Source organism: Eptatretus burgeri, chromosome 15 (genome assembly GCF_056783735.1).
Source record: "Eptatretus burgeri isolate ZD-2024b chromosome 15, Ebu_testis_v1, whole genome shotgun sequence".
In the NCBI taxonomy this organism is placed as follows: domain Eukaryota; kingdom Metazoa; phylum Chordata; class Myxini; order Myxiniformes; family Myxinidae; genus Eptatretus; species Eptatretus burgeri.
In genome coordinates this window covers 13,385,875-13,404,476 of record NC_140975.1, presented here as the reverse complement: position 1 = coordinate 13,404,476, position 18,602 = coordinate 13,385,875, and the positions used below count along the sequence as shown (strand labels likewise).

Genomic DNA, 18,602 nt, shown 5'->3' with positions numbered 1-18,602 from the left:
TCTGAGACGCAAAGTGCCGGTTTATTCACTGAGAACATTCCTCCCAAGATACCCCAGAAGTCGTGTCATCGCTTTGAGTGTTTTACTCGTATGGTTAGATTCCAATAGGACTAAAAACCTGATTCCAAACTGTTGTACAGGTGTTCGGAGGATATCGCAGGTATGTAGCAGATTTTATAAGGGGTGTGAAGTGGACTGTCAAATCTGCGAAACCTTGTGTGGTCCAAGTTGCAGATTACCTTTTCTTCACTTCGATGTGGACTTTGACCACAAAATGAATTTGGCTTATGTTCTGCATTATCCTCATAACATCGATGCTGTAGGTTGTCTGCCTTTGCAACGAACTGCGTTGCCTTCGAGTTCACTGCAATAAACCACAAGCTATTGCCAATCCTGATGATTGAGGAACCTTGACGCATGTTCGTTTCATGCTTGTTGATGAGGAAATGCGTGAAAGAGGAAGAGAAATTATGTGTAGGAAGGAACAAGAAGTGTGTAAAAGTTCTTGTACTGGTAAATTCCTAACAGCTCGGAGACTGTGCCGGTTTTTGGTCCCTGATCCTGATTTTCACTTTTGTCTCATCCACTGGGAAAACACGATGTTCCTCCTTTACTCCTTCTTCATCCTCACTGGGATTCTTCTCTCCGGTAAGTTTTCTGTTCTCTCTTCCCTTCTCTCAATGTCCCACTGCAGGGATTCCAATCGAATATTCGCAAATTTACATTCATGGTTCATTTATGTATTAACAGCGGATAATTTTCTATTGCAAACCAACTTTATTCCGCTTCTCGAAAACGTTTATCAACATCAATATTAAATATCGACAATAAAATAAGGAACTGTACATAGAACGACACTTGGGGGAGCACATACCTCTGCCAGGCTGAACAGTATACGTTTTGTTTCCCACTGATAGGCTACATCTGGACCTGGACCTCAACCAAAATCTCATCGGCTTGTTCTTGTCACCTACCAACTCATCAATCCATGATTTGAAATGTCGTGCAATACATAGTCTTTGGCACATCTCTCAATGGTGATGAATCGCTGAAAAAATTATTGTATCCGAATCCGGATCATGACCAAAATCGAATCAATTGGTCCTTGTCACACACTCGACCTGTCCAACCAGGACTTGTTTCGAAAATTAAGGGGACAAATGAAAAACAATAATGGAAAAATGGATGAAATATGGGATATTGGGGGGGGGGGAGGGAATAAATAAAATAATGAAATTTAAATGGTGCAGTTAGGGGCACAGATTAAAATTGGAATGGCAGGTTGGTTGAACTTTTGGGGGACAAAGGAAAATTCCACGGGGACATGTTTATTGTGTAATGGTCTGGAAAAGCATCACGCTGGAGTGGATGTCGCTTTGCCCCAGAAAGAGAATGTCCATGATACGAGCAAGATAGATGGTTTAGAGGGGGAGAGGATAGGCTCCGTGGTGTGTGAAGCAACATCCGTGGTTGTGGTACGGCGCTCATGGGTGCGCAGTCGGACCCTGCCGGGATCGACTCTGAGACCAGTCGTCGACTCGCTGCACACGAGGTGTTTGTTAGCGGCCGCAGGGCGGGGAGAAGGTAACAGCTTCGTGGTCGGGCACTTAGAAAGAAACTGGCCAATGCGGACTAGTGTCAGTTGCATCCCCAATTGTCTATTGATGAGTGCTTATGCACTGAGGTAGTGGCTGAGTCATGGGCAGCTGGTGGCTTGTGGAAATGGAGGGTGGTTGGGAGAGCGGGAGGTTCAAGGCCAGCAGCGGCTGCAGGGAAGGACAAAAAAACCCAATATCAGGGGAATATGCATCCGAATTTGGACATGCGAGGCACACGTGTATGAATTTATTTTGAAGCAGCCTTGGTGGGAGTTGGTTCCTGAGCTGCAGGATTCAGACCAGGGAAGGATAACGTGGTCGGCCTCGTGGGAATTTGTCCCCCTGGGAGATTGGGTTGAGCCAGGCAGCTGGGGAGCTGCACTGGCAGAATATGGACATGGGGTCCAACCACGGGTGGTGTGGCACAGCCCGGGCCCCCCAGAGCATCTGGAGTGTGGCGTGCCTTGTCCATTGGGGCGCCATCCGAGCCATTGTCTCGTGCTGGTGGGGTTTCCAGACACTGGTTGGGTTGAGACCTCGGGGGGGGGGGGCTCCAAGGTGGTTCATTCTGAGCATCTAGCATGGTGCACTATGAGGACCACAAGGGGGAGGTGATGTGGGTTGCACTTTAGTGGCAGCACCATTGAGGGTCAGTAAGGGCTTGACGAGGTGACCGCCCGGGCATGCGGCCTCGCAGCCTCTCTCTGAGGCTCTGGGACAGCCAGCATGAGGGACCTGCCATCCTGGGCTGTGCTATGGACAGAGGTCAAACTGCATGGACATGGAATGAGTACAGCCCACCGGACAACGACCGGATCATCTGTGGAAAGTTATGGAGTGTTTGGGAAAGGACGCAGAGGCCTGCATGGCCTTCCACAGATGGTCCGCTGTGCTTAATGGGTTCTCAGTTTGGAAAGAGAGAGCTGGGTTAATTTGGCATGAGAGACATGGGAAGATTGCCTGTAGCAGGCGCTGCTGGTATTGAAAGGGCTCCCCAGTGGAAATTGGATTTATTGAATTTACTTTTCCCCAATGTGACGACTATCCTTGCTTTGCTTTTGGGGGTATACAGGTGAGTTGGGGAATTAGTATGGGTGACGGACAAGAGTGGCCTTGAGAGGTGAGCACATGGACCGGGTGGAATGGGTTAAAATACTTGTGAATAAAATAATTTCCACTGGTGGTTGTGTTGTTTGTGTATTGGTGATTTAGCATGTGTGCAGGTCATGGCAGGCAGGTGGCAACATTTTTCGCGTGTATTGCAGGTGTAGGTAGAGATTGTGTGGCAGCTGAGGAGGGATCGTTGCATATAAGGTTTGTGGGTGAGGAAGTGGTGTGTGTTCGCAGGTGGATCAGGCTCTCAGGAAGAGAGGGGAACGTGGAGCTCGACCATGCCCCCCCAGGTAGTTCAACATGTGACTGGGTATGGGAAAGGAGGGTCTGTTAGGTCGGCCATGGGACAGAGGATCCCTGGCAACAATGGAAGGCCGTGGAAGGCCAATGGGTGACCCCCTCCATCAGGGTTGTGCAGCAAAGGCAGCTGTGTTGTGGTGCTGGCAGGCGAGGATGGGGAGTTTAGGGTTTCCCTTGAGGTGGGACTTTGTTTGTGCTGCGGGCATCAACACACTGCCACGCCCCAACTGTCACAGTTTAGGACCTCCCCACTGCTAAGTTGAGGCCACACCTGCAGATAATTGAGATGCCATGGCCTTGCAGGAAATAATTAGATTTGGTCATATTTGTTCTTGGTGTTGTTGAGAATGTGTGAAGGAATGTTTCACTCGGTCCCACGCGACTTGATATGTGCTATGGAAAGCAGGTGACCTATGAAATTGGATAGGTCGTTTTAAATTGGGTATTTGAGCTCAGCTGACAGCTGAAGCAGGTGACATCCATTGGAGGACGTGGTAAATTAGATGGGATTGTTTATTTGATAAGTTGAATTGTGGTTGAGGTTGGCCTGCTTGTTTATTGTTTTTTGGAAGCCATTCTCTCCCCAACCCAGGACATTGTAGCAGAGAGATAAGAGGGAAGACCAATGTACAAAAAAAATTGTACATTTTTTTAAGTAATTGAAATGAAGGGGGAAGAGCATTAAGAAAAAGTAGATAAGGTTATCTGCAATTTGACTGCCACAACCCTCTCTAATTTATTTGGTAAGTTAATTAGGTGTGCGACAGAAAGAGTAATCTTGGGTTCCTAATGGAGAACCTTGGCAGGTGCCTAAGTTTCAGATGGGAGGAGGCTGTGTGACGTGGAAGGGGGAGGGATCCATAGCTAGACTGTGGTTAGTGTAGTATGGTCCATGCGTTTCACATCGGTTAGATTGTCATGTAACAGTGATCCGTTGGAATGAGTCGTTTGTGACACATGATGCTAAGGAAGCAGTCTGTATAATTTATAGTTTATGTAAAATCTCTTGTTTGTGGATGGGGCTAGGTGTGGATTGGCCAATTATGATCTATCTGGCGAGTGTGTGCCAGCCATGGTGGCACAGCAGGCTGTATGACCAATTAATGGGGTAGAACTTCCGGGCGAAACCAACATGCGGACTACGCTGGACCAATGAAGGGAAAAACAGAACGAGCTGGGTACATTTATAATGAGGGCAATTTATTCATAAAGCAAGGGTGAGGAGAGGTCATGTGGAGCAATAATAAAAGGTTTTAATAAGCAATGTGTACGGACAGCAGAGGAAAGCAAGGATTGATGAGGCGTGGCAAAAGAAATGCAGATATTTACAAAAGAGAAGACCCAGGTCAGAGCTGAATCGATATTAAAATTCGGCAATTTCATCCTTCATCTCACATAACAGGCGCCATCAGACACACCAAAGGAAATTAGAGAGCAGGAAGAATGAGAGAAAGTTTGAGGTGTGAACGACCTCTCTTGAATACCTGGTGCGGTCGACGGACCAATGCAACCCATTCGCTTAGAAAGAGGGAAAAAAACTGGGGGTGTTTATTGTGATTGGGTGAGGAGGTGCAAAATGAGGTGTTAATGAGATACAAATGTAATGCAGAAGAGGGAGAGTGAAAAGGTGCGTAGCTACAGTTTCTCTTTTAGTTTTGTGCATCTAAAGCAGACAAGACAATGAGTGAAGGGAGAGGGGAGGGAATCGTGAGTGGAAGAGCAAGGGCAGTGTTCCCTGCCAGGTCTCCGCAGAAGTTATTATTCCTCAACAACCTTGTACACGCATGCCTTGGGGAACATTTGTGTGTAGTTTCCCCTCGATCTGTCATTTCCCTGGTCTTTGTTTCTGCTCCGACTGAGGTGAGTGATCTCACTGTGAAAGACGCATTTTATGCCACGCTTGTGTCTGTGGTTGATCAGTGCCCCAGGTGAGATACACTTCTAGTCTTGGGGGATTTCAATGCATCGACTGGAACTGAGAGGGATGGTTATGAGACATGTGTTGGTCTCCATGGGTCTGGAACTGTGAACCTGAATAGCACTAAGTTCCTTCACTTTGCAAGAAGTTATGGACTTATGGTAGCTGGTTCATTGTTTCAGCACCCACAAGCTCGTCGCTGGACTTGGTAGTCCAATGCTGGTGGTGTGGCAAAGGAGAATGACCATGTGCTCGTTAATGGTCGCTGGAGGATGATCCAGAACTGCAGGGTCTACCGGAGTGCTTAGTTCCTCAATACTGACCACCAGCTTGTTGTTGCAACTCTGAAGTTGCACCTTAACTCCAGGAAATTGGTACCATCCCAGCCGAGGCTGGACGTTGGCAAGTTCAAGGATGAGAGGGTAGCTGAGGAGTTTGCGAACAAGCTGAGTGGAGATTTTGGGGGTCTCGGTGCTTTGGAAGACCCTGAAGAGTTGTGGAGTGCCTTCAAGACCACCGTCCTTGACGTTGCCAGTGGATGTCTTGGAACTCACCGTCGGGCGAAGAATAATTTTGTCTCTCAAGGGACACTGGATACCTTTGACCAGAGTCACAGGGCCAGGCTGAATAGCAGAGCTGAGCTGTTCAGGGAGCTAAGGTGGAAAACTGTATGTGCACTGAGGGTGGACAAGGAGGCCGATGTGCGAAGAATCTGTGAGGGGGTAGAGCATCACCTGAGGTCAAGTGATTCTCATCCTGTGTACAGGGGAATTCGCGTATTGCGTTCATCCAAGCCCATCACGCGGTGTACTCAGATAGAGCAGAGAGTGGTAGGCTCTTAACAGAGGAGTCCGAAGTGAAGGCCCGCTGGGCCAGTAACTTGGAGCGGTTGTACCAGGCTGATCCACGAGCTGTCGAGTTGGACGTCAGTGGTGTTACAATCCATATTGCTGACCCTCCAATCAACTGTTGTCCACCTTCGCTGGTGGAAACACAGGCTGCGATTAACCGGTTGAAATGGGCTAAAGCTCCAGGGATCTGTGGCATCCATGCTGATCTTCTCAAGGCTGATGGAAATGCTGCACTCATGTCATTGCATGCAGTTCTGTGCTCTGCCTGGAACACAGGCATCATTCCAACTGATTGGAAGAGGGGCCTTGTTGTCCCTCTCTGGAAAGGGAAGGGTGATCGCCAAGACTGCAACAACTACCGAGGAGTGACGCTGCTCTCAGTGCCGGGCAAGGTCTTTGCTCGGATAATTATTGATAGGGTTAGCCACCATCTGCTTGAGCACCAGTGTCCAGAGCAGTCAGGCTTTACAGCAAAGAGGTGGACGATTTACCGTATCCTTGCTCTTCGAGTCCTCACTGAACGCAGACGAGTTTCGGCAGGGGCTGCTGCAGCCTATGTTAATCTCTGCAAAGCATTTGATTCAGTGAATTGGGATGCCCTCTGGAGAAAACGGTCTTTTTGTCTTCTTCTTGGAGAAGATTCTTGGTCTTCATGGGGTGCCACCAAAACTGGTTGATGTGATGTCTGAACTCTACTCTGGTAATGAGAGTGCTGTGAGATGTGGTGGTACCATCTCTAACTTATTTCCAGTTGTTACTGGAGTTTCTTAGGGGTGTGTACTGGCCCCCACAATTTTCAGCACTTGTATGGACTGGATTCTGGGAAGGATGTCAGAGAGATCAAGCTGTGGTGCATCATTTGGGAATGTCAAGATCTCTGACCTTGATTTTGCAGATGATGCAGTCATCTTTGCAGAGACTTTAGATATCCTTTGGGGCCCCTCGAGGTGCTGAATGAGGAGTCAGAGCCGCTGGGATGATAGGTTTCCTGGGTCAATACGAAGATCCAGGCTTTCAATGACATCTTGGGTGCTGCTGTCCTGTCTGTGCCTATTTGTGGTGAGGATGTTGAGGTTGTAGAGAGAGATTCACTTACCTTGGCAGTGATATTCAAGTCTCTGCTGGCTGTGAGCAAGAGTTCAATAGACATCTGGGTCAGACCTGGGGAGTCATGGATTCACTGGATCATGGGGTGTGGTGCTGCCGGTCCCTGTGTGGGAGGACGAAAGTCCGAGTCTTCAGGTCCTTGGTGCTTCCAATCTTGCTCTATGGATGTGAGACTTGGACTCTGACCAGGGATCTGAGATGGAGACTTAATTACTTTGGTTCCAGGTCTCTTCGGAGGATCCTTGGCTATCGCTGGTCGGACTTTGTGTACAACGAGCGGTTGCTGAGAGAGACTCAAATGAGATTTGTTACCTGCATAGTCCGTGAGTGTCAGCTGTGGCTGTATGGATATGTGGCTCATTTTGCTGACGCTGATCCTGCTCACCAAATTCTCTCAGTGAGGGAGTCTCTTGAGTGGAGGAGTCCAATGAGCCGACCATGTGCCTCGTGGTTGCAGCAGGTTGACCAGCATCTCAAGGTGATGGGAATGGGACAGTCATCTGCCTGGGGGATGGCCAGACGGAGGCCCCTGGAGTACCGGTGGAAAGTGGATGCAGCGACGCACTGCTCTGGCGCATGCTCCCATACCTGACCTGACCTGATCTGTCCAGCCATTCTGGAGAAGATTTTTAAACGTTCTCAGGTAAATCCAATTTGCCTGACAAACCATGTGACCGATGACGTCATATTTGTGAAGCTTTTGTTCCTCATGGATCGGCATTCATATGTGCAAAGTTTCACCTCAATCTGTTTAGCCATTTCGTCGAAGATTTTTGAATTTGTTCTTTTATTTATTTTTTAACAATTATGGCTGCCAAATCACATGACCGATGACGTCATCAAAAAATTTTGTGGACAATTTTATCCCGAGATGACCCTGAAAATTTTTGATACTGATCGGATGTTGCGTTCAACATATGCAATTATGGTGATATATCAAAAGCACCGACATCATAAAAAAATCACACTCATTCCCCATGAGTTTTTTTTTCTTTTTTGTATACATTGTCGAGGCTTGTATGAGAGCGAACACACAGAAATGCACAAGAAGGGAAGCAGGAGACAAGAGGGGTGTGAGAGGGAAGGGACAAAAAAACAGTGGGGAACAGAGACATGAGGAGATCTGTGGAAGGGAGAGGGTTGGGACAGGGTACACAGGGTAAATAAGATGGACTCGACAGGGACTTTCAGAAAGGAAAGCAGGGAATTTGAAGGAGGTGAGTTTGGGGTGGATTAATTGGGGTAAAAAGGATCGTGGTTTTGGATGGGGGAAGATAAGAGATGGTGGTGAACAGCTGTTTTTAAGACCTGGAGGGAAGAGTGGGATTGACGAGAGTGTGGGAGTTTGTTCCAAAGGCGGAAAAAAAGAGGAATGAGAGAGTGAAGGTGAGCAGTGATTCTTGATTTTAGTAATTTTACCAGAAGGGGGTTGCTGGCAGACCTTGAGCGCCTTGTGGAAATATGGGGGACATATCTCAGACAGAGCATGGGGGGTGAGGCAAGAGAACAGATGGTGGAAGACAGAAAGACCACCGACCTGACTGTGCTGAGAGAGTGAGAGACCCAAAGACTCAGCCTCATCGCAGGAGAAATCAATGATCCTAAATGCCTTGGTTTCCTCAGCATGAAGCCAAGAAATGTGAGAGGTGGGGTACCAGCACAGAGGGAAGAGCAGTACTCCATCAGGCTGCAGACAAAAGTTTTGTATGTGGTCAGGAGCTCAGATATGCCAAGGAAGGACTTTTCATGATGGAGGATTCCCAGTCGGCAACTGACTTTGGAGGAAAGCTTGGAAATGTGGCTTTCCAGAAAAGATCATGGCAGATATTGAGACCCAGTGGCTTGAATGAAAGGACTTCTTCAAGAGGATTGTTGAGCAAGTATATTTGGGGGGTGGGGGGGGTTCAGATGGTCCTTTCAGAGAGACGTAGTGATAATGTGAGATGTCTCTGGATTGAAAGACATGTTCCATGTGTTGGACCAGCTTGTGATTTATTTTCCAGATTTGCAGAGAGTGAAGAAGCAGCTGTTTGCCAATCTGAAGGATGACAGATGGCACGGCAGAGGGTGGAGTCTCCAGCAGAGATAAAGAGGATTTTCCAGAGATTCAGAGAGATCATTGATGAAAACCAGAAAATGAACACGGCCCAGAACACTGAACTTGCTATGTGTCAAGTTTCAATTTTTTTCCTTGGTGCAGTTTCAGATACAGAGGTCCAAAGTTTTTCCGTTTTTTCTAACATGGCTGCCACACCACGTGACTTATGACATCATAATTATCATTAAAACATTCCGCATGAGTCGGCACACCAATGGTGAAAATTCTTCTCAATTTGACAAGCGGTTGCGAAGAAAAGCATGAAAGTTCTGTGCGGACAAACAAACAGCCAAACAAACAGACAGACAGACAAACAAATGTACCCAAATGCAATACCCTCTACTTCTGCAAGGGTACCAAGTTCTGGTGAGGGTTTGCAATCTCTAATTGCTTTTTCTAGTTTCCTTGTTTTTAGATGGTATTCATAGAATACATACCCTGTGCAACCTTGAGAAGGACTTGCCAACTCTAGGTTTTATGTGGGTGCCAGACCATGTGATCGATGATGTCATCTTTATCAAACCATTAGTTAAATTTTGACACTAATCGGTAAAACGGTTTTCACTACGAAGATTTTCCCTTTGCTACAATATGGCTGGCAGATGATGGTCATTTTTATGAAAATCCTGTTCAAATTTCAAGTCCATCAAATGAAAATTGAGTATTTCAGAAATTTGGCCAATGTTGACCATTTGGCTTAAGCTGACCTAAAGAAAATCATTGGTGCTTGAATTAAGTGAGGTGATTTGCAAATTCTGTTCAAATTTCAAGTCAATCGGATGAAAATTGACAATTTTAGAAATTCTGGCCTATGTTGACCTTTTGACCAATGTAGACCTCAAAATAGTTGGTGCTTGAATTCAGTGAGCTGATATGAAAATCCTGTTCAAATTTCACATCACCGGATGAAAATTGACAATTTTAGAAATGTTGGCTGATGTTCACCTTTTGGCCTAGGGTCTAGGTCGACATCAAAAATAATTGGCTAGTTGAATTCAGTGACCTAAAATATAAATCCTCTTCAAATTTCAAGTCAATCGGATGAAAATTGACAATTTTTTTAGAAATCTCAGTTTATGTTGACCTTTTGGCCTATGTTAACCTCAAAAATAATTGGTGGTTGATTTCAGTGAGCTGATATGAAAATCCTGTTCAAATTTCAAGTCAATCAGATGAAAATTGAGCATTTCAGAAATTTGGCCAAAGTTGACCTCAAAAGAGTGACCGCTATCTCACAAGGTCACGTAACATGCGGTAAAGTTTGAATTTCCTCCGCTTAACGGTTTTTGACATACACTCTTAAAATGCAGACACGACGTACAACGTAAGCCATACGTACGCTACTCTACTGATCGCTTAACCCTGCTTTTCACTTCGCAAGCGCAGGGAAACAAACTAGATGGCCAAGTGGTGAGTGTTAGCAAGTGGTGAGAATGGTGCTCACCAAGATGGGTCACGGCCACGTGATGGCTAACCAAGGCCAGGTGACCGCCAGCTCACGATGGCTGCACTTTTCACGGGATGAGTATTCTATGTATTTTCAGTTCAGTGGGCAGAACATATCTGGCGCGTTACTGTTGCCCTCTGCTAATTACACGCTGCCCATGTTTGTTGCGACGGATTTCCATTGGCTTTGTTTGGGTCGAGTGTTAATCGCGATGGGGGACCCTGAAAAATCTCATCATATGTCGAATAAAAATGATTGGTAAGATTCAATTAAGCACGGATGTGCCTCCCTAAAAAAAAATTAGCGTGACGTCATATTTGAACGGTCCGACATTGGGGATAAACTATCCGTGACCGAGTGACGAATCAGCTCGTTCCGGTATAAACGTGGCGGAGTCTGACATGGATGAGAGGTGACGAGTTAATCTTTTAATCGGCAGTAAACGTGTGTTTCACATTCGTGCTTTCATCTTTTAAGAGAGTGTTTTAAATAGGTTTTTACCAATCGGACAGTCACCGGATTTTAAAGCCAATTCGTACTGAAGTCTCGAACCCACGGAGGATCGAATAAATGACCACGTCCATCTTGTTCCAAACAAAATGTTTTTTACTGCAGAGAGAGAGCGGGAGGGGGGTTGGGGGTTCCGGTGGAAGAGACGGACACACAAACACACACACACACACACACACACACACACACACACACACACACACACACACAAGACACGGCTCTATCTAATATTATTCATTCACATGGGAAACGGCATAAGGCTAATGAGACACATTATAGAATGTAAACTGAACCGTTCAACAGCAAGAATGAGGGAGTTGAGTGGACAGAGGAGGTGATTTTTTTTTTTTAATGTCGTAGGCTCTTACCACAGTGTGATTATTCTTGTTGTCCTATTTTCCCAACAGAATCATGGAGTCGGGACACGAAGTATTGCACAATAGAAGGGACAATAGAACTCTGTGCACCACTTGAGGTGAAAGGTGTTCAGGGCGAGGATGTGATTATTCCTTGCCGGTTTCGTCACAATAAAGGAGGCGACATAAAAGAACTGAGTTTGGTTTTCAAAAAATATTATAATTACAAACAGGACGTGATCTTCAACAGCTTCTCGAAATATACAGATGGGAGATTCAAGGGGAGGATTCAAACCGTGGGAAACCCAAGTGATGGAGACGGGTCGGTGAGGATCAGACATCTGAAGATGGAGGACGAGGGAATGTATGGATGTCGGTTTGTGTTCTATCAGTGGGGACGTTATGGGTGGAAACATGTTGGATTTGAACCGAGATCATGGAAACGAACGAAGGTTCAAGTTGATGGTGAGTTTGTTTTTGTTATGTAATACAAACTATGATGGATAATAAATATTTGCTGAAATATTATTTTATTGATGAATCTTCCTATCCCATATATATCGGGACCACGAGCTGTATTGAACTCCTATCCCCCCTCCCCCCGGTACACCCACTCAGCTTGTCTATCTGTGTCACGTGTCCTGTTTTATCCACTCCAGTGATCGGATATCAAACCTCTCTCCTCTCATGAACCTTCATTTGTGTGTTTTATAAGAAAAAAGAACCTTGATGGAGGAGGTCATTCTGCCCATCATACCTGAGCGACAGCAACACCATTATTAAGTAAATCCGTCAAGCTCACCACTTCAAATATTTGAGGGGGGGTTCGTTTGTTTGTTGGTTTTGTTTTGGGGGGTAGTGGGGATGAGAACAGTGCAGCAGGGGGGCATCACCCATGGAATTAAAAATTGGTTTTAAATTTTTTTTCCTGGGGGCTTTGTCCCTCGTTCCCCACCCCACTCGACCCCAGTGTGGAATGGGGGACAAAGGCGGTTTTAGGGTCAAGAATGCACAATCACTGACACCTCACATTATGTTTAGCCAAATCCCTCTCACGTGTTTTGTTACACACGGTGAGGATAAAGTCGGGAAGCATAGCAAGGAAAGGTGACGACATCAGACCATTTCACTCCAAGAGAACAAAATGTAACATTAGTCCGATGTTTCCGGATCACCAAGTTCACCCGGAGTTTGACAAGTATCACCAAAAACAACCTTTCACTCACCCTGGATTATAATATAAATGTTTATCATGACCCGTCATGTTGGAGTGCATCATGGATAGTAGAATATTTTCTATCCATCCCTCATTTCACATCTCAACCACTTTTCCTTACAGGATCACGGATCCATAACCCGTACAAGTGTACAATGGAAGGGACAAAGAAACTTTGTGTCCAACGCAAGGTGATCGGTGTCCACAGAGAGGCTGTCGTTCTTCCCTGCCTGTTTAATCACAATGAAGGAAACAGCATCACAGATCTGCGTTTCCTTTTGTATAAATATTATAATTCTCGATACAATGTGATCTTCGACAGTTCCACGAATGATACACATGAGAGATTCAAGGGGAGGATTCAAAGCCTGGGAAACCCAAGTGAGGGAGACGGGTCAGTGAGGATCAAAGATCTGAAGAAGGAGGACAAGGGAAGGTACAAGTGTGTGTTTGAGTTTGATCAGTGGGAAGGTTTTTGGAATCAGTGGAAACGTGTTCGATTTGAACCGAGACCAGGAAGGCGAACGAAGGTTCAAGTTGATGGTGAGTTTTTTGTTTCGTATTATACAAACTATAATGGATAACGAGACATTTTACCCATCGCTTCGCTGATGGGTTTTCATTCTTCCATTTGCTTGGAAGTCAGCTGGCATCACCTTCTTCAGCCAACTACTTCTTAACAGACACAATCATTCCCACGTTCTTATGGGGTTGGCCGGGAAAGTTTGGCTCAAATCTTTCACGAACCGGTTGGCCAAGCCTAACGTTCGACTAAGGTTCGGGCAGGAATTTGTCATTTGTTGATGGTGCCGGCAAAAGCTCTCCCACTCTTTGCGAAGGACACCATGGGATCTTTATCGTCCACCAAATAACGCCAGCAGACGGGACTCCCAGCTTAACGTCCATCTGAGGGATGACACACACACACACACACACACACACACACACACACACACACACACACACACACACACACACACACACACACACACACACACACACACACACACACACACACACTGATGAATGACCCTGCATGTGAAATACTGGGATGACAGTTTATAGCTGGGCTGACTTTCAAACCCAGGAGAGACAACTTAGAGGCGAGTGTGTGTACCTCTTGGTTCATTAGCCAACGTTGCTGCTGATTTTTAGATCCTCATGAAAGGATCTCAGTCTTACTCACGTTGTTGTTCTTCATCTTCTTCTTGTGGACTTTTTTGTTTCACAGCCTACAGTTTTCATCGAAACTTCTTGAAACTTGGCATATATATATATATATATATATATATATATATATATATATATATATATATATATATATATATATATATATATATATATATATATATATATATATGTAAAAATACCCTGCGCAGACAGTAATGGTCTCCGATTTTGGAAATTCCTCCTAGAAAAAAAGTTATGATGTCAAAATATCTCCGCTAATGGAAATCACCTAAAAAATTATCTCCGAAACTAGGCAAGCTTTTTTAATTCTGTTTGCGGGAATCGAACAGGACATTAGCAGAGATGAATTATCGCAAAGCTGATACATCACAATGATGTCATATTCATTTTTTCACGTCATCATTAAGAGGACGAGGATCTTAGCTCATTTGAGCTTGTTTTTTTTTAATGTGCAGCGTTCACCAAGTAGCTTAAGCACTCAAGCAAGCACTACATTCAAAACCATTGATGAGGAACAGCTGGCTTGGCAAGCGCTCGTAACCGAACTGCTTGGTAACTGAACACACTCCTGTAATTTGTTTTTGTTTTAACCTCCGTTTAAATTGTGTGAAATGAAACATTTTGAATTATTCTCACTCAGATTTCATCATCACCGTAATGCATATCGTCAAGTTATTTAAACTTTCTTTATCAGTTTTTCCCACATAAAGATACACAAGGAAATTAAACGCAGGTGGAGGCCATTCAGCCCATCACACCTGTACCACATCAACACCATCACACCTGTACCACATCAACACCATCACACCAGACCAAAAATAGAAAAGAGGTTTTTTTTTTGGTTTCTGTAAATAAATAAAAATTCCAGGGGAGGGGGCATGGGTAAAAAAAAAAACACACAACATCAACCACACAACATCCCTTAACAAGACCCCCACCAACATACACAATCACTCCATACATTCAATAAAAATACATACATTCAATACATACAATAACAACACTCCATACACAATCACTCATCAATGCTCAAACTACCTAAAAGTCTTATCAACATCCCCATACCCCTCTATCTCCATAATTTCAGGTACCTATCTCATTCTAATTTAAACTTATCGACTTTTGCTGCTGCCACTACCTTTCCAGGGAAACCATTCCATGCATTAACTACTCTCTGAGTAAAAGTCCCCTGCCTTACGACTGTCTTAATTCTCCTCTTCTTTACTCTCAGGCTACGGCCCCTGGTCTACTCTGTTGAATAATTCATCTGCACTTATTTTATCTATACCTTTTATCAGGGCCGGATTTAGGCATGGGCAAGCTGGGCAGTTGCCCAGGGGCCTCCACAACCAGGGGGCCTCCACATATTTCATGAAAAAAAAATTGTCAGGAAAAATGTATCTGTGAGTGCCTGAATGGTAGTTGGTAATTAGTGGAACAGATATAAGATATTCATCTTATCTCATTCTCTATTTTATATAGAAGTCAGTTGACTTCTATGGGAGTATGGGACTTTGCACGTCTCTTTACTATTATTATCCTCAAATTTTTCAGGTTACATTTATGTCCTTGCATTTTTAAGGTTACTTTCATAGTTAGCTAACGTTTGGTTAACCCGGCTTTAGCCGTTTGCACTTTGCTCTACAAAACTGTTGAGGTATATTCAGCTCACATCATGGCGAGAAATAGTGGACACGCATGACCGTCACGCATGCTCACTTATGTCTTATGTGAACAGATATGTTATGTGGGACTGAGATTAAAACTTTATGGGTGACTGTAAATATGTCTTGTCACCTTTTTAGTATTCTAAGGTAGGGTGGGCCTCCACTACTGAAGGCTGCCCAGGGGCCACCACATGTCTAAATCCGGACCTGCCTTTCATTATTTTAAACATCTCGATCATATCTCCTCGTAACCACCTTCTTTATAGTGTATAAAGCCCTGTCTCCTTCAGCTGCTCCTCATAGCTGAGTCCAGCTCGGCCCGGAATCAATCTAGTAGCCCTCCGCTGAACCCTCTCTATTCGATGGCAGCTATGTCCTTCCTGAGTTGTGGTTACCAAAATTTTGGTAGTTATCAGTCAGAATGATTAGTTACATTATTTATCTGCATTTGCGCTGTTTAAATTAATAACATCATTATCGGCATATATCCGACCTTTGAATTACCATGGAAATTGATCTAGGTAACATCACCTTCCGAACCATCCATGCTGCTCAATATATCCTGATATGGCACGAGCAAAACTCACTTCCGCTTCGCTGCGAATCTCCATGTTGGATTCTTTGGTTTAAAATCTCCTTTTTAAAATCGGTGAAATGAAACATTTTGGAAATTTCGAATTATTCTCACTCAGATTTCAACCTCACGTTAGTGTTGTTGAACACCTCCGCTCCTGGTTCCATCTCCAGGTGCTGCATGACGTCATCGCTGGGTGCCAAAGGGACTCCTGTTTTTGCTCCGTTTGTTACTTGGCAAAAAAAAAATTCACCAAGTATGTTGGACTGTAGTGTCTGTCTGTCTGTCTGTCTGTCTGCTTGTTTGTCAAATCATTTTTGGCCACAGTTTTCAAACAATCGTTCTGAATTTTTTTTGTGTGTAGGTGACTGGCCAAGGACAGCAACACTTAATTCTTCACCTTTGAGAGATGGGGCCAAAGACTGTATAGCATGATATCTCAAAAAGTTGTGGACGAGTTATGACTAAACTCGGTGGATGAGTTGGTTGGGTGACAGAACAAGCTGATTTGATTTTGATCAAGGTCCAAATTCACATCCGACCAATCAGTGGCATACAAAATGTGAACTATTGAGCTTGGCAGAGGTATGTGCTCTACCGTGTGCCGTTCCGTTTCACCAAGTGTCACTGAATGTGATTTTTTTTTTCATTTATTACTTGGCAATTATTTATTTTTTTGACAAGTATGTTGATCGCCTCCGTTTGTTTGTTTGTTTGTTTGTTTGTCTGTCTCCTCGCATCCAGCCCAAACCGCTCAACCGACCCTTCTGAAATTTTCAGAAATTAATGTCACCGACCCTGCGACAGTCCCGCATTCAAGTTTTGTAAAATTTGGTGAAAAGTGGACTGGAAAGGTCTACATAGGCCAATTTGAGCCAAATTTTCTAAAATCCTCAAATTTCAACCGATTGACTTGAAATTTGAACAGGATTTGCTTATCAGGTCATTGAATTCAACCACCTATTACTTTTGAGGTTAACATAGCTCAAAAGGTCAAATAGGCCATAAGATCAACCCAAAAGAGGCCAAATTTTTCAATTGTTTCTAAAATTGTCAATTTTCGTCTGGTTGACTTGAAATTTGAAGACCATTTGCAGATCATGTCGCTGATTTCAACCTCCTATTAATTTTGAGATCAGCACAGGCCAAAAGGCAAATTTGGGTGAAATTGGCCAAATTTTCTATAATCCTCAATTTTCATCTGATTGACTTGAAATTTGAAGACGATTTGCACATGAGGTCGCTGAACTCAACCACCTATTAAATTTGAGGTCATCTTTGACCAAAAGATCATCATAGGCCATATTTCTAAAATCCTCAGTTTTAATCCTATTAACTTGAAATTTTAAGAGCATTTGCATATCAGGTCACCGAATTCAATCACCTCTTAATTAGAGGTTAACATCAGCCAAAAGGTCAACATAGACTGAATTTCTAAAATCCTCAATTTTAATCCAATTAACTTGAAATTTGAAGAGCATTTGCATATCAGGTCACTAATTTCAACTCCCCACTAATTTTGAGGTAAACATCGGCCAAAAGACCGATTTGGGCCAAATTTTCTAAAATCCTCAAATTTCAACCGATTGACTTGAAATTTGAACAGGATTTGCATATCAGGTCTGAACTCAACCACCTATTACTTTTGAGGTTATCATAGGTCAAAAGGTCTGGTCTCCTTCACTTCTGGTCTGGTCACTTCCTGTTCTGGGTTTGGAGCGTTGGCAGGTCTCCTTCAGGGCTCTCTGCTGACGATCTCAAAGTTAAGTTTCCGGTCGTTATCTGTCCCGTTTTAACTGTTTATTTTCTCACCTACATGTTACTGTGTGTTCCTAGTTCGGTTTTGTTTCAAAAATCGTGCTATTTTGCGAGTTTTCATCGACCTTGTCTTACCGGGTGCTTGAGGCCTACCCATCCTTCCCCTCGGTGTATGACCATCTTTATGTATATTTTCTCCCCATTACCTTCAATTTCTATCTTCCCCACTTCCCCAACGTCCCCCATCCCTACGAACTAAACACTCTATTTCTTGTGTTAAATCCCCCCCCCCCCCAAAAAAATAATACCTTGCACACTCACGAGTCGCGATCTTTCTTCTTCTTCTGCATCCTCTTCTTCTTCTTCTTCTACTTCTTCTTCTTCTTCCTCCTCCTGCCGACACACCATATTTATTCTACTGAGCTGACCCTTTCTCGCCATTACCTTCACAATTTCTTCCTACAACCTTCCATTCGAGAATCTTACCTGTTCTTCAAAAATACATCAAAAAATAATAATCTTCCTTGTATCCTTTCGATCTGTACACCACCTGTAACCATCTCTCTCTCTCTCTCTCTCTCTCTCTCTCTCTCTCTCTCTCTCTCTCTCTCTCTCTCTCTCTCTCTCTCTCTCTCTCTCTCTCTCTCTCTCTCTCTCTCTCTCTCTCTCTCTCTCTCTCTCTCTCTCTCTCTCTCTCTCTCTCTCTCTCTCTCTCTCTCTCTCTCTCTCTCTCTCTCTCTCTCTCTCTCTCTCTCTCTCTCTCTCTCTCTCTCTCTCTCTCTCTCTCTCTCTCTCTCTCTCTCTCTCTCTCTCTCTCTCTCTCTCTCTCTCTCTCTCTCTCTCTCTCTCTCTCTCTCTCTCTCTCTCTCTCTCTCTCTCTCTCTCTCTCTCTCTCTCT

General features: G+C 44.4%; 2 protein-coding genes across 5 annotated transcripts in view; both read left to right on the top strand.

Moving 5' to 3' along the window:
• The window catches only part of LOC147011556 (uncharacterized), a 242,962-nt gene that overhangs the window by 139,697 nt on the left and 84,663 nt on the right, over positions 1 to 18,602 (top strand). The gene's annotated exons all lie outside the window — the stretch shown is intronic.
• Positions 484 to 18,602, top strand: part of LOC147011557 (uncharacterized) — a 44,923-nt gene continuing 26,804 nt past the window's right edge. The window contains exons 1-3 of one of the 4 annotated variants that reach the window (XM_085857036.1): positions 484 to 648; positions 11,350 to 11,763; positions 12,638 to 13,057. In XM_085857036.1, coding sequence (XP_085713162.1) covers positions 600 to 648; positions 11,350 to 11,763; positions 12,638 to 13,057 — 883 coding nt within the window. In that variant the 5' untranslated portion in view covers positions 484 to 599. Of the gene's footprint in view, positions 649 to 10,386; positions 10,470 to 10,530; positions 10,845 to 11,349; positions 11,764 to 12,637; positions 13,058 to 18,602 lie in introns of those variants that run through there. The other 3 variants (XM_085857038.1, XM_085857037.1, XM_085857039.1) reach the window with 3 other exon arrangements.